The 13,170-nt window shown below is 37.9% G+C and overlaps 2 protein-coding genes across 4 annotated transcripts in view; one reads left to right on the forward strand and one right to left on the reverse strand.

Annotated features, from left to right (window-relative positions):
• The window catches only part of LOC127646626 (B-cell lymphoma/leukemia 11A-like), a 123,071-nt gene that overhangs the window by 53,190 nt on the left and 56,711 nt on the right, over positions 1–13,170 (reverse strand). The window contains exon 2 of one of the 3 annotated variants that reach the window (XM_052130389.1): positions 5,870–6,003. The exons of 1 other annotated variant lie outside the window; for it this stretch is intronic. Coding sequence is in view for 1 of the 2 variants with exons in the window: in XM_052130388.1 (XP_051986348.1) it covers positions 4,471–4,501 (31 nt within the window). In the remaining variant the exon portion in view is untranslated. Of the gene's footprint in view, positions 1–4,470; positions 4,646–5,869; positions 6,004–13,170 lie in introns of those variants that run through there. One more of the 3 variants, XM_052130388.1, reaches the window with a different exon arrangement.
• Positions 1–13,170, forward strand: part of cep170ab (centrosomal protein 170Ab) — a 31,052-nt gene that overhangs the window by 12,285 nt on the left and 5,597 nt on the right. Inside the window, exons 9-17 of the mRNA XM_052130384.1 lie at positions 2,080–2,465; positions 2,589–2,717; positions 3,180–3,315; positions 3,407–4,807; positions 5,827–6,064; positions 7,298–7,403; positions 8,213–8,350; positions 9,663–9,751; positions 10,006–10,099. Coding sequence (XP_051986344.1) covers positions 2,080–2,465; positions 2,589–2,717; positions 3,180–3,315; positions 3,407–4,807; positions 5,827–6,064; positions 7,298–7,403; positions 8,213–8,350; positions 9,663–9,751; positions 10,006–10,099 — 2,717 coding nt within the window. The remainder of the gene's footprint in view (positions 1–2,079; positions 2,466–2,588; positions 2,718–3,179; positions 3,316–3,406; positions 4,808–5,826; positions 6,065–7,297; positions 7,404–8,212; positions 8,351–9,662; positions 9,752–10,005; positions 10,100–13,170) is intronic.

Genomic DNA, 13,170 nt, shown 5'->3' on the forward strand with positions numbered 1-13,170 from the left:
TAATGTTTAAGCTTGGCCCCATTTATTTCCATTGTAAGTGCCTCCCTGTAACCCAGGTGTTTGCTTTTTTTAAAGAAAAGGAGGGCATAATACATTTTTACAAATACTGTCGATTGAGATTAATTTGTATTGAACCTGGAATATTCTTTAATCATATATAAAATTATATTGTTTATACATAGGCCTACTGTGTATACAGTATATTAAATATACATAATTTTACTTAATTTATTTATTGTAATGATCATACAAGAAATATAAGACATACAAGAAACATTATGACAAAATCTTCATACAGTGTGCTAATACTTATATTTTATATATATGTATATATATATATATACACAACAGTTAGTTCCGGTCCTCAAATCTGATTGGACAAGAGACTTTCCATGAGCACTGATGGTCTGACACCATGTGTCATGGTGTGTGAATCACACCGCTTGTGTTCATGCTGTTCTAAACTAAAGTGTAAGAGCAGTGCATATGTGTTAAGAGTTACTGTATAAGTGTCTCTTACATGTATTTTTTATTAAATGTTTTTGACATTACTTATGTTAGCCAGCAGGTGGTGAGAAAAAATAATTTCTGTGTGTAATATGAGCCAGTTGGTGACATGAAGTAAATCCGTCAGTCATTGTTTACATACAACAGCACTCCATGATCTCTTGTGTTATTACTACACAACTACAGCTAGAAAATAGCTTTAAACAGCTTTAAAAGAACAACTTCAGCATTACGGCTCATCACAGCTGAGAGACATGCTTGGGTGGCTATTTTTGAGACTGATAAACTGAGAAAGCTGATTTCCAGAAAGCTGACAGCATCTCTGCTTGGTTGTGGCAACAGGTGATCACACACGTTCCATCTCTCTCTCTCCCTCTCTATCACACACTCTCTCTTTCTCACTCACACACACACACACACACACATTCACATCCATCCTTGTTTATCCAGTAACTTGTTAGAAATAGCACAAGCTGTGATACTATTTCTGAAATGACATTTTTTAATTACAAACGGAGGCTTGGATGCATCATTTGGTTTGAACCAGCAATGGCAGATTCTGACCCGCCGCGTAATAAAGTAGTTCCATGCCCAAATGTGTTTTTATGACCGCACTCAGTTTTACAAATTTTGTCAAATTTACTTGTTCATTGAACTGTTGTAGATAAGCAATATCACACTCGCAATCATGCTATATGGCCGAATAACAGCAGTGCTGATGTAGGGCCATATCGCACTCTTGCTCGTGTGATATTGCTTATATATTTTTTATTTTATTTTTTTTTTTTAAATATATATATATATTTTTGAATACTGTTGTTAATTGTTTGTGTATATTGGTTCATAATGTTAACGTATATATATATATATATATATATATATATATATATATATATATATATATATATATATATATATATATACGTTAACATTATGAACCAATATACACAAACAATTAACAACAGTATTTTGGTAACAATAATCAAGATTAATATATGCTGTAAAAAAAAAAAATGTCATTGTTAGTTCATGATACCTAATGCTTTAAATAATGTTTACGAATATAACTTTATTTTAAAGTGTTACAGATTCCTTATGATGATTGGTCAAAACTGATATGGCTGCCGCTGCCACTCAAGAAACTATTAAATAAGGCTTGGTCACATTTACCTTTGCACAGCAAAATTCCACGGGCACTACACAGTCATCTAAATGGGAATTCACGCTTTTGGATTTGGATTTTCAGTGGTGAAGAATTTTCCTACCCGAATTTTGCATGGGATTTAAGTTTGGTGGATTTTGACATGCAAATTTACAACTTTGTCCAATAGGAAGTTGCTTAGGTTGACATGCCAGCGATTTGCTGCTTTCTGTGTGCTTTTCATAAAAAAAAAAGATTTTTTTTTTACTTCCATGACCAGTGTGAAATGGCCTTTACTGTTGGGTTTATTTGTGTAATATTGCTTAAGCAGACATGCATTCATGATATAATGCCTTCTGGACTCCTGTTGCTCACAAGTCATATGCTTTACATCATCCATCTCTATGTTTCTCTCCCTTTTTTTCTTTCAGGCAGTAAGCATGAGGACGGCACACAGAGTGACTCAGAGAATGCACTGGGAGAGCGGCTCAGTAGTCGAAGGATTTTCCTGCAGGAGCGTTACAGAGGAAGACAGGGTGTGGTGAGGACAGAAGGGCCTTTCTATGGGAGGGATGATCCCTTCCAGCACAAACCATCATCTGTTGCTAAAAAGATGGCACCTGTAGGGGGTGATGTTGGCAGGGAAGTGAACTGTTCTTCCCCACAGAAAGCCAAATTGCCCAGAGAGCAAAGCACTGGGTCCCAAGAGACTCCTAGTAGGGGGCATATAGATGACCAAAGTGACAGAGGGACTTATACAATTGAATTGGAAAATGGAAATGCGGAGGAAGAAGAGGCCAGGCGTATGATTGATAAGGTAGTGCTGCAGTAGCATAAATGATTACATGCTTTTATGTTTGGTGATGTTGGAACCACTTTTAAAATTGCAATATGTCAGTTGCTGTTACGTAGTGATGGTGTTGAATGTGTTATGTTTTAGGTGTTTGGGGTGGAGGAGAATCAAGCCCTGACAAAACTACGTTTCCCACAACACCAGAGAGACAGAGGAACAATCTGCCCAAGATCTGGAGACATGGAAACCAGACAAACTGGCTATGTTGGCGCAGAGGTATAACAACAATATCTACAATGAACATCTCACTGTTGTGAAGAGCACTGTTATCAAAAAGACACTCGAAACTTCTTGGAACAACAAAGATTTCTTGCCATGTTTTCCTGAATAGTCCTTTCCAATGTTGCAGAAGCTACACTGAAATTGGCTACTCATAAATTAAAGTAGTAAGGATATCAACCTCCCAAATATCTTCAATGTAGTTAAATACTTTTTGTTAGTAATTTATTGCCAACTTTTAAAAAAAGATTGCTTAAAGGGATAATTTACCCCAAAATGAAAATTCTAATCATTTGACAAAGTGTATGACTTCCTTTCTTCTATGGAACACAAAAGGAGATGCTTGGCTGAATGTTAGCCTCAGTCACCATTGACTTTCATTGAATCGAAAAAAGATGCAATGAAAATGAATGGTGACCAAGGCTTACATTCTGCCTTCTATCTCCTATATTTCTGTAGGTGTTGCCAGATGACTTAGTTGTAGTAGGTGGTCCAAGGTGGGTCTCACAGTGGGCTAGTCTAGCTGCAAGTCACATACGGACTGATCCTGAGGGATCTGGGGCTGAACCAACCATACTTTCTACAAATGAAAAAGGTTCTAATTTTTTATGAGCTATCAAACAGATAAAACCACTTTGGTTTTGTTTTATGGTTTGATTTTGAAAGATTTTGTTGTGTTTCCACAGCTGATATCAATATACCTGGGCACTCAGAACGAAAGAGAAGGGCTCTCCCACAACCCCCTTCTGAAGATTCTGCTATGGATCCAGTGGCCCCTGAGGGCTCAAGGTGCCAAGTAAGGCGAACACCACATTCCTCTGAGAAGCAAGACCTAGAACTCCAGGAGAAAGTAGATCAGCTCAATAGAATCTCCAAAACTGGATCAAGATCAGCCGGAATGACCTCAGCTAGCACAAACTTCGATCAGTCCAAAGCAAGCAAGCAAACTTTGACCAAAACTCACAAGGTGGGGCAAAAAGTTGAAGCTCAAACTAGACCTATTGGCGGTGGTGAGAAGAAACAAGGGGATGGGAGCCGAAAGAAAGTTGAGGAGGACAAAGAAAGGATAGGGAAGCCTCTATTGAGGCAAGAAAGTTTTACAGTAGAAAGACCAAGTGCTAATGCTCACCTAGAGCTCAGACCTTGCATCGATGGTCCTGGTACCTCAACTCAGCCCAGGGAAATAGGTGTCATCAATGAGGGCATTGATGCTGCCACTATGCTGAAAGACTCAGAGGCTGTTGCTGCTTTTTTAGAAACCACTCTCTCAGACCTTGCAGATCCACCCAGCTACTCTCTGGAGGGCTCTGTTTCACCTGAATCTGACATTGATACGACAAGCACTGTCAGCCAGGCTGGAGGAGAAGGAGGACGTAAGACAGCCCAAAGGAAACGTTTGGCTGGAGGTCCAGGCCGTGAAACAACCAATAAGAACACCAGCACAACAGAAAAGAAAGGCAAATCTCAGCCCTCGGGTTCAGCTGGCTCCAGAGCTTGGACCTCTCTTGACCTGACAGACGATGACTTGAGCTCCTCACTTCTCACAGAGACTACTTCTACAACACAACCTCAATGCCGGGGTCAACATATCACCTCTAGAGCAGAGACAACAAGTGGAAAAACAAGAGAAGCAAAGACGAATGTAGCTCCTGCACCGGTCACCTCTAAACCATCCACCCTTCCCCGACCAAGACCTACACGGGCTTCCATTCTGCGCCGAGCACGACTGGGAGAAACTTCTGACACTGACCTTGCTGATGTTGATCGTATGTCCGTGGCATCAGAGGCTTCTACTGCAAGTTCTGCATCGAGACCTTCAGCTGGGCGCAGGACCCTCTCTCGGATTGAAGCGCTTGCCCAACCACGAAGGCCAAGAGTGTGCTCTCCTTCAGCTCGGAGTGACTCAGAGGCTACATCAGGCAAAATCAGGGGCTTCGTCCCACGCCCTGCACCAGAGAGCACACTGAGGCTGAGTCTCCGCTCTACTGTAGCCTCTTCTTCTGTGGTCCCCAGAGCCAGAGCTAACAGTGCTTCCAAACTGCCTGATAAGTGTCCTGGTACTCCCCATCTTCAAAGTACGCCAGCAGGTGAGAACTTTGGGAATAGGTGCTTTGGGATTTTAAAGGAATAGTGCACCCAGCAATGACAATTCTCTCATTATTTACCCACCGTAGTCCAATTCCAATCCCATCTGCTGTAATGACTTCCTTGTAATAGAAATGGAGACATTTTGAACACACCAAAAACAGACCTGAATAGTTATTCCCTGAAAATGTTACATATAGTATGCAAGAACCTGCATTGGCATTTGGCACCAATGATGTAAAACCTGGAGCAATGTAAAGGCTCCAGTCTGAATTGACCACGAGCATACAAAAAATTGACCATACTCATACAAAGGTATCATATGGCTACCGAAGACTTGGAATATAGTGCTTAAGTCGAATTCACTTCTTAAAAGGTTTTTTACTTTTTGGATCAAAGTGAAGCTTAAACGAAGGCATTTGTGGCTTAGTGTTGATTACCACAAAAACATTATTTAAACTCCCTCGTAAAGTCCCTCGTTAGGCGATTACAATGGAAGTGGAAGCCAGTCCATAGACTTTAAAATATAACTACAAGACTTAACCATCATTCATGTTAACATGATTTTAGTATGGTAAAATCACTTACTAACCATATCTTATCTTATATCCAATATTACAAACTTTGTTGCCATGATGACTCAAAGCTGATTAACCTAGTTATTTATTTTAAAACACTAAAATCATGTAGAACAGAGATTTTATCACACTAAAACCATGTTAACAAGTATAATGTTCATATCTTGTGGCTATACCTTTGAAACTTTGTGTATTTATTTTAATGTTTATGGGCTGGCACCATTCATTTCTATTGAAAGTGCCTTACTATAACTGCGATTTCAGCTTTTTTTTGTAAATAATCGAGGGACTAGTTGAAATAATTTTCTGTGGTAATCAACATAATGCTACAAATACCTTCAATTGAGCTTAACTTAAATACTAAACATGGAACATTTGGCGGAAAATGTTTATTATTTAACTATATAATTATATAACTTGTACGTTGTATGTCTTCCTTATAGCTGGTGGAAGGTGGCGGCGTGTACCTATTGAGTATGCTTCTACCTCAGAGGATGAGTATGGCTCCAACCGGCACCCCACTCAACACACTCGGCCAACGGCTCCGCGGATAACCCAGCTTGGGGGTTCAGCCCCCGCAACACCCAGCCCTGGAGGTTTCTCTATGCTGCGTCACCAGTCTAGCAGAGAACAAGATGATTACATGAGAGACTGGACCACCCACAGTGAGGAGATTGCCAGGTAAAACCATAGTCCTAAAACATTCCCATATTCAAGCATAATAAACTTTTCTTAGCATTTGGATGTTTAAGAAATGTTCCAGGTTCGATAGATTAAGCTCAATCGACAGCATTTGTGGCATAATATTAATTAATGCAAATCAAAATTTCGACTTGTCCCTTTGTTCATTTAAATAAGTAAAAATTGCAGTTACAGTAAAGCACTTACAATGGAAGTGTAGCCATGAGACATAATCATTATACATGCTAACATTCGTTTAGTTTGATAAAATCAATTACTTACCTTATCTGTGTAAATTTATATATTACAACTTCGTTGTCATAACAACGTAATTCCCTAAACCATGTAACCTGCTATAATGGCAACTAATCCCTGATTTTCTCATACTAAATTCATGTTAACATATATGTGTAGATCTTATGGTATAATGTTTGTATTCTTTTGAAAGAGTGTGTATTTTAAAGTTTATGGACTGGCCCCATTCACTTCCATTGTACGTGCCTTAGGCCACATCCACACATGTGTTTGATTGAAAATGCATCTTTTCCTCTATACTTTGGCCTTCCATCCACACCTAGACAGCATTTTTGACAGCCAAAACTGAGCTTTTCGAAAACGCACTCCCAAATGGATACATTTGAAAACGCCGTCTTTTTATTGTAGTGTGCAATGGGAAAACCGAGATATCTGAAAACAATGAAATATATGTTCTCATGTGTCATAGCCATGTGATCCATTCAACCCAAAACATTCAAGATGGCGGCCCATGTTGTAGTGCCATTGTTGTGCCTGCTATCCACTTTGATAGCATTTTTAAAATAAATGTTACTTTGTACAACCTTCACATTGCATTCCTTCAAAGGCGAAGGAAGGTTTACTTGAAATTGCTGTCCGGCGACGGAACACAAGGAATATTTCATTTCAGACCATACATGGAATGGTGATTTTTTCGCATCTGCAGTAAGGGTATTAAGAGTTTACATACGTTTTAGTGTACAGGAGCAACTTTTAGAAATCTCTTGAAAACAACAGAGTGGATGGAGAACGTTATCAACATAATGACACAAATGCTGTCAACTGAGCTTAACTTGTATTGAACCAGAAACATTACTTTTAATAAAATTGTAAATGGATAAATGACTATAATCACATTCTCACACTGATGATATGGACAATCACAAGTTTCTGGTTCGGCTCATCAGATTATACTCTGTTTAACTTTGACTGCTCTAGAATCAGCCAAGACCTAGCTAAGGATCTGGCCATGCTGGCGCGTGAGATCCATGATGTTGCAGGCGAGATTGACTCTGTTAGTCCTTCCTCCGCTCCACCAGCTTCAGTGAGAAGACATTTACAGATTTACATAATTACCAGATCCATGGGCATGATCTATATTTATATGGAGCAATTAATTATTTGGTGCCAGTAGAGATTTAAATCTAGGCTTATCGACATGTCTGTAGAGGATTTGTTTTGTGTAATCGAAAAGTTAATTAAATGTTTGCTGACATGAGAGTTTAAGAGTTGTGATTTAATGCTTTTGTTTTGAGGATATAGGATAAGAGAGTGACGCTACTAACTTTACATTTTTCATAATCGTGTAGTTTTTCCAGTAATAAACTACATTTTCCAACATGCAGTGTGACGAAACGTCACTTTGTATTGCACACACACTTTTACAGTCAAGCGAACTGATACAATACTCATACGTGCTCTTCTAAACTGTCCTCTCTGCCATATGTAGTGTTGGGAAGCCAGATTTATTGTACTGTAGTAAATTCATTCGTTTGGACAGTTCATGTATATTAACAGAAAACGATGTCCATGTTTTATAAATTGGAGTGTATTCTTTTTTTTAGTTTAATGCTCTCACTCTAATTGAGATTGTTAATTCATTCAGAAAAATGTGTCTCTTATTAAATTTGAAATTATACACGTGGATGGTATGAGTAGCTTTTACTTTTGCAATCTAGTATTAAAGTAGCTTCCCTTTAACAAACACTAATGCAGGACCAAAATATATAGTATGAACACAGTCACATGTTGATAACGTATGGACATGGTTTCTGTTTTAACCCTGCATCCCAGATAAACAATGGAAGCTGTAAATATACACAATCAGTGACGTCACCTCTATACATGTCTCAGGTTGACAACCATGTGTTTGAGGATGTTCTGGGCAGTGCACCAGAGATCTGTGGCAGAGGTGTAGAACTAAGACCTCGCGGCGGTATCAGCAGTCAGGATCCTCGTGCCGTACGCCGTCGGACATGGAGCAGAGATGAGGTGAGTCCTGTTTAGTATGGGGTTCCTTACTGACACCTAGCAACATGGATGCAGTATCATGCACAATTTTATGTTACCAATGCCCAGTGGAAGCGGCAGAACTTTAGAAGTGGGGTGGCCACGATGGGTCCAGAATTAGTATTTTCAGGCTGGAACACAGTTTTTGATGGTGTTTGAAATATGTACATTTTAATATCATATTGTTAGGCTAAATCAATGCTAAATTATATTAATCATGCTAAGTTACACCTAGCTGAACAACTAACTTTTAAAAACTCAACCAAAGAATTCACATGATACAGCACTAGCAGGGCCATTGTTAGGGCGGTGCATCCATAGCGGCCACACCAGGTCCCGCCCCTTAGGGGGCCCCATGGCTACCCTCCCCGAACAGCGATCAAAACCGAGTGCCCCCTTAAACTATATCTGCTTTTAACTTTTTAACTTGTCTTGTGAACTTTCTTGGCTGAATAATCCAAAGTTAGTTCTTAGATGTCCAGAGCAAAATATGCCATCCAGCAGGAAAAGCTGGATCAGAAATCATCAGAAAAATATGTTTTCGACCATTGATAATAAAATGTTATCTATCATCACAAAGGGGAGGATCTCAGCTTTCTAATGCACTTAGATTGAGCTTCTAGTCCACTCAGAGGCCGAGATATTTGATGTATGAACTGAAAATTAGACTGAATATCTATTGACAAGCACTTTTTAAGGGCTAAAATAGTTAAAGCACCACATACATTTCAGATCTGTAAATTGTGAGGGAATGTGAAGGAGAAAAAAACTTTTTTAGTGCATGGTGCCATCTAGTGGAATGAAATAAGACTTTTCAAATTGAGGTAGAGTGAACAGAACACGAATTACATGTTTATAATTTGTAAAAAAAAAAAAAAAAAGATTTCAACTTTTTATAGCATAAGATTAAAAATACATACTGTACAGTATTATTTATGAATAATTCAATAATTGTTTTAGGGGGGGGGGGTGGGGGGGCGGTTAAAATAAAACAGCTTTTATTAGTGTAAAGGTATCGATGATTCATCTCATGTGAGTGGATATGTTAAACATTTTTCAAACTAGTCATTTCTTTATGTTAAAAACTTTTTAATGTAGGAAAATTTACTGAGTGCACCTTCACAAGCTCAGTTTACTTTTGCACCGATATTCCATTAGAGGGCGTTTAATTTACTTTTGTCGTAATAGTCAACAGTATTTAGCCAGAAAGGATTTCATCTTTCTCTGAATGCATCATTTTTCTGACACTGACAGCATAACAAAAAGTGCAACTCTACTTGTTCTGCATGTGCAGGGTGTGCTGGACAGTTTACTGCTGGCATCAGTATCACAGATGTCAGCAAAAATCAGACAGGCTGTGGAAAAGACAGCCAACAAAATCAGGTGCCCTGTCCTCTATTATCGATGAAGTTTTTTGTTTTGTTTTTTGTGCATAGCTTTAGGTTTAATAGAACTCTTTGCATTCCATGTTGATATTTATATTAAAAACTTCCTTCAGGAAAGATATGTAACAATAATTATCCTTGTGTATCTCTGACTTTGGCCTTATATGGTATTTTTCATGTAAAAAATTCTAGTTATTTAGATGTTCTTTGTCACGTATTGAATTAGCTGAGTGTGGCTTACCTTTTCTGCAGGATTTTATTCAAAGATAAGGACCGAAAGTGGGAGGAGATTGAGACAAAACTACAGGCAGAGAATGAGGTGCCACTCCTCAAGACCTCTAATCAGGTGAGAAGGGAGTGTTATGTTGTGAACAGCTTTTATGTTCTCTTAAAATAAAATTTTATTTAAAAATTTAAAAAAATTCATATATTTACTCATTTGTTGTATTAACATATACCCGGAAAAAAATGTAATCACATGAATAAAATGGGGTGAAAAGTATCATAAAATACCTGCAAAGAAACGTACAATAAGTCAGTACATTACAGCATAGATTTGCACCTTGCAGGGAAACAAGTGAGTGAAAAGGAGCACCATAATACATAAGACTTGATCAAAATAAAAGGTAGAAATAAAAAAAAAAAACAGGTCCATTTGAGATATGCAAACAGTTAGGTAAAACAGCATTATAATAATTATAATAGTTATTATACAATATTGAATATCTTTGTGTCATATAATGTTTTTTTTGTATATGCTAAAGTTTTACATTCTTCACTGTATTCCATTAAATTATTAAGATGCTCAAAGGACAGGACCTCTTTGCAATAGACAAATAGTTCCTCATTGTTTATACATGTTTGTTTAGTTCACTTTTATGTCACAGTGACATCTGTACAGCAAAGAAAAGAATGAACTCATTAAAGATGAAACAGAAGACCACTAAAAATGATCAACTTTACCTCCTAGTATTCAATAGAGCATAATGTACCACACTGTAAAAAACTATTTCCATGATTTGTTAACCTGTTAAGCCAGATCAATTTAGATTGACTAAGTTCTTCAGATAACATAAGAGTCTGTTTTTATTGATTAAAATAATGGCACAATGGCAATGCACTGACATAATATAAAATAATTCCACTAATTATTAGTTTTCTGGGCCTTTTTATTCAAATTATTATTTAGTTATTTTATTTTATGATCTAATTTTATTTTAAATTAATTCAAAATTTTAAGGCAACCAGGTTACTTCATTTTTTTAAGTTTAACCAAAATCATTTCTTACAGTGCATAGTTCAGCTCATTACCACATTCACCATGGTCAAAATACATAAAATCCGATTTGTCCCCTTTTTGATAAGTAACATGAAATTCCAATGACCTATTGAACACGGAACTAGAAATGTCCCCATTTTTCATTTCAGAAATGTGGTCACCTTATTTTAAGGTGATTTGAAATATATCTCACAACCTAACTTGACAAATAGAGAATACCACAAATTGCATCTTCATCCAAAAATGAACATTCTGCCTTAATTTGCTCACTCTCATGTTTTTATTTCTTTAAGTTTTTTTTTCCTCAAAAAACAAATAAATTATTTCTTATGTGGAACTCAAAAAGGCCGAATGTTCGCCTCAGTCACCATTCAATTTCATTGCATAATGTTGTTCAATACAATGATTGTGAATGGTGACTCAGGCTAACTACATCTCGTTTTGTGTTCCACGGAGGACAGAAAATAATATGGGTTTGGAAAAACGTGAGGGTGAGTAAATGATGACGGAATTGACATTTATTGGTAAAGTATCCCATTGATTTAAAAACATTCTCATGTTTTTGCAGCTGTTTGCAGCTGTCATTTAAAGGAATGGTTCACCCTAAAATGGAAATTCTCCCATTATCATTTACTGTGTATAACATTCTTTCTTTTGCTGAACACTAACAAAGATTTTTAGATGAATGTCTCAGTTCTGTAGGTCCATACAATGCAAGTCAACAGGGTCCACAACTTTGAAGCTAAAAAATACACACAAAGGCATCAGAAAATAAATTAATTAACTCCAGTGGTTAAATCCATGTCTTCAGGAGTGATATGATAAGTGGGTGAGAAACAACTCAATTTTAAAATATTTTTTTTTACTATAAATTCTCCTCCCTGCCCAGTAGGTGGTGATATGCATGAATAAATGCAATGTGAATCGGCAAAAATAAAATAAGAATAACTCTTAGGAGAGAAAAGTACTAAGAAGGGCTGTTTGAAAGTGAAGATTTATAGTTAAAAAAGGCCTTGGGGGCCTGGGTAGCTCAGTGGTAAAGACGCTGGCTTCCACCCCTGGAGTTCTCTTGTTCAAATCCCCGGTTGCTAGGGAGGGTAGAGTCACATGGGGTAACCTCCTTGCGGTCACAATAATGTGGTTCGTTCTCGGTGGGGCGCGTGGTGAGTTGAGCATGGATGCCGTGGTGGATGGCGTGAAGCCTTCACACTCGCTATGTCTCCATGGAAATACGCTCAACAATCCACGTGATAAGATGAAAAAAGGCCTTAAATATTGCCAGATCTCTTTCTGACACCTATTATATTATATCGCTTCTGGAGACATTGATTTAACAACTGGGGTCGTATGGATAACTTTAATGCTGCCTTAACATGCTTTTTGAGCTTTAAAGTTTTGGACCCTATTGACTAGTATTGTATGGATCTACAGAGCTGAGATATTCTTCTAAAAATCTTTGTTTGTGTTCAGCAGAATAAATAAAGTCATGCACAACAAGGATGGCATGAGGGTGAGTAAATGATGAGAGAATTTTCCTTTTTGGGTGAACATTTTCTTTAAGAGTAAAGTTCACATAATTAAAAATGTTAAGGTTGCTGACAGCTGTCACAGATATTTTGGAGTGCTAAGAATCAGAATGAGCTTTATTGCCAAGTATGCTTACACATAAACCCAGCAAAAAAGAAACATCCCTTTCTCAGAATCCAGAAAGGATCGAGTGATGTCCTTCAAGTGGGCCAACACCAGTCTCTCAAATGACTTTGTGACCACAGACGTGAGAGTGACTGGTCTGTAGTCATTAAGTCCTGCGATCTTGGGTTTCTTTGGGACAAGGATGATGGTGGAGCATTTGAAGCAGCTGGGAACTTCACAGTGCTCCAGTGATGTGTTTGAAGATGGGGGCCAGCTGGTTGGCACAGGCTTCAAGAGGGTGAAACACCATCTGGGCCCTGTGCTTTCCTTGTCTTTTGTTTCTGAAATACCCAGCACACATCCTCTTCACAGATCTTAAGTGCAGGTTGAGTAGCAGAAGGGGGAGAAGGGTGGTTGCAAAAGTTGTTGGTGTTTGTGTGAAGTGAAGGAGACTAGGCTTTTCAAATCAACAGTAAAACACTTTCAGGTTGTCAGCCAGTTGTTAA

This window comes from Xyrauchen texanus, chromosome 7 (assembly GCF_025860055.1).
Source record: "Xyrauchen texanus isolate HMW12.3.18 chromosome 7, RBS_HiC_50CHRs, whole genome shotgun sequence".
Lineage (NCBI taxonomy): Eukaryota > Metazoa > Chordata > Actinopteri > Cypriniformes > Catostomidae > Xyrauchen > Xyrauchen texanus.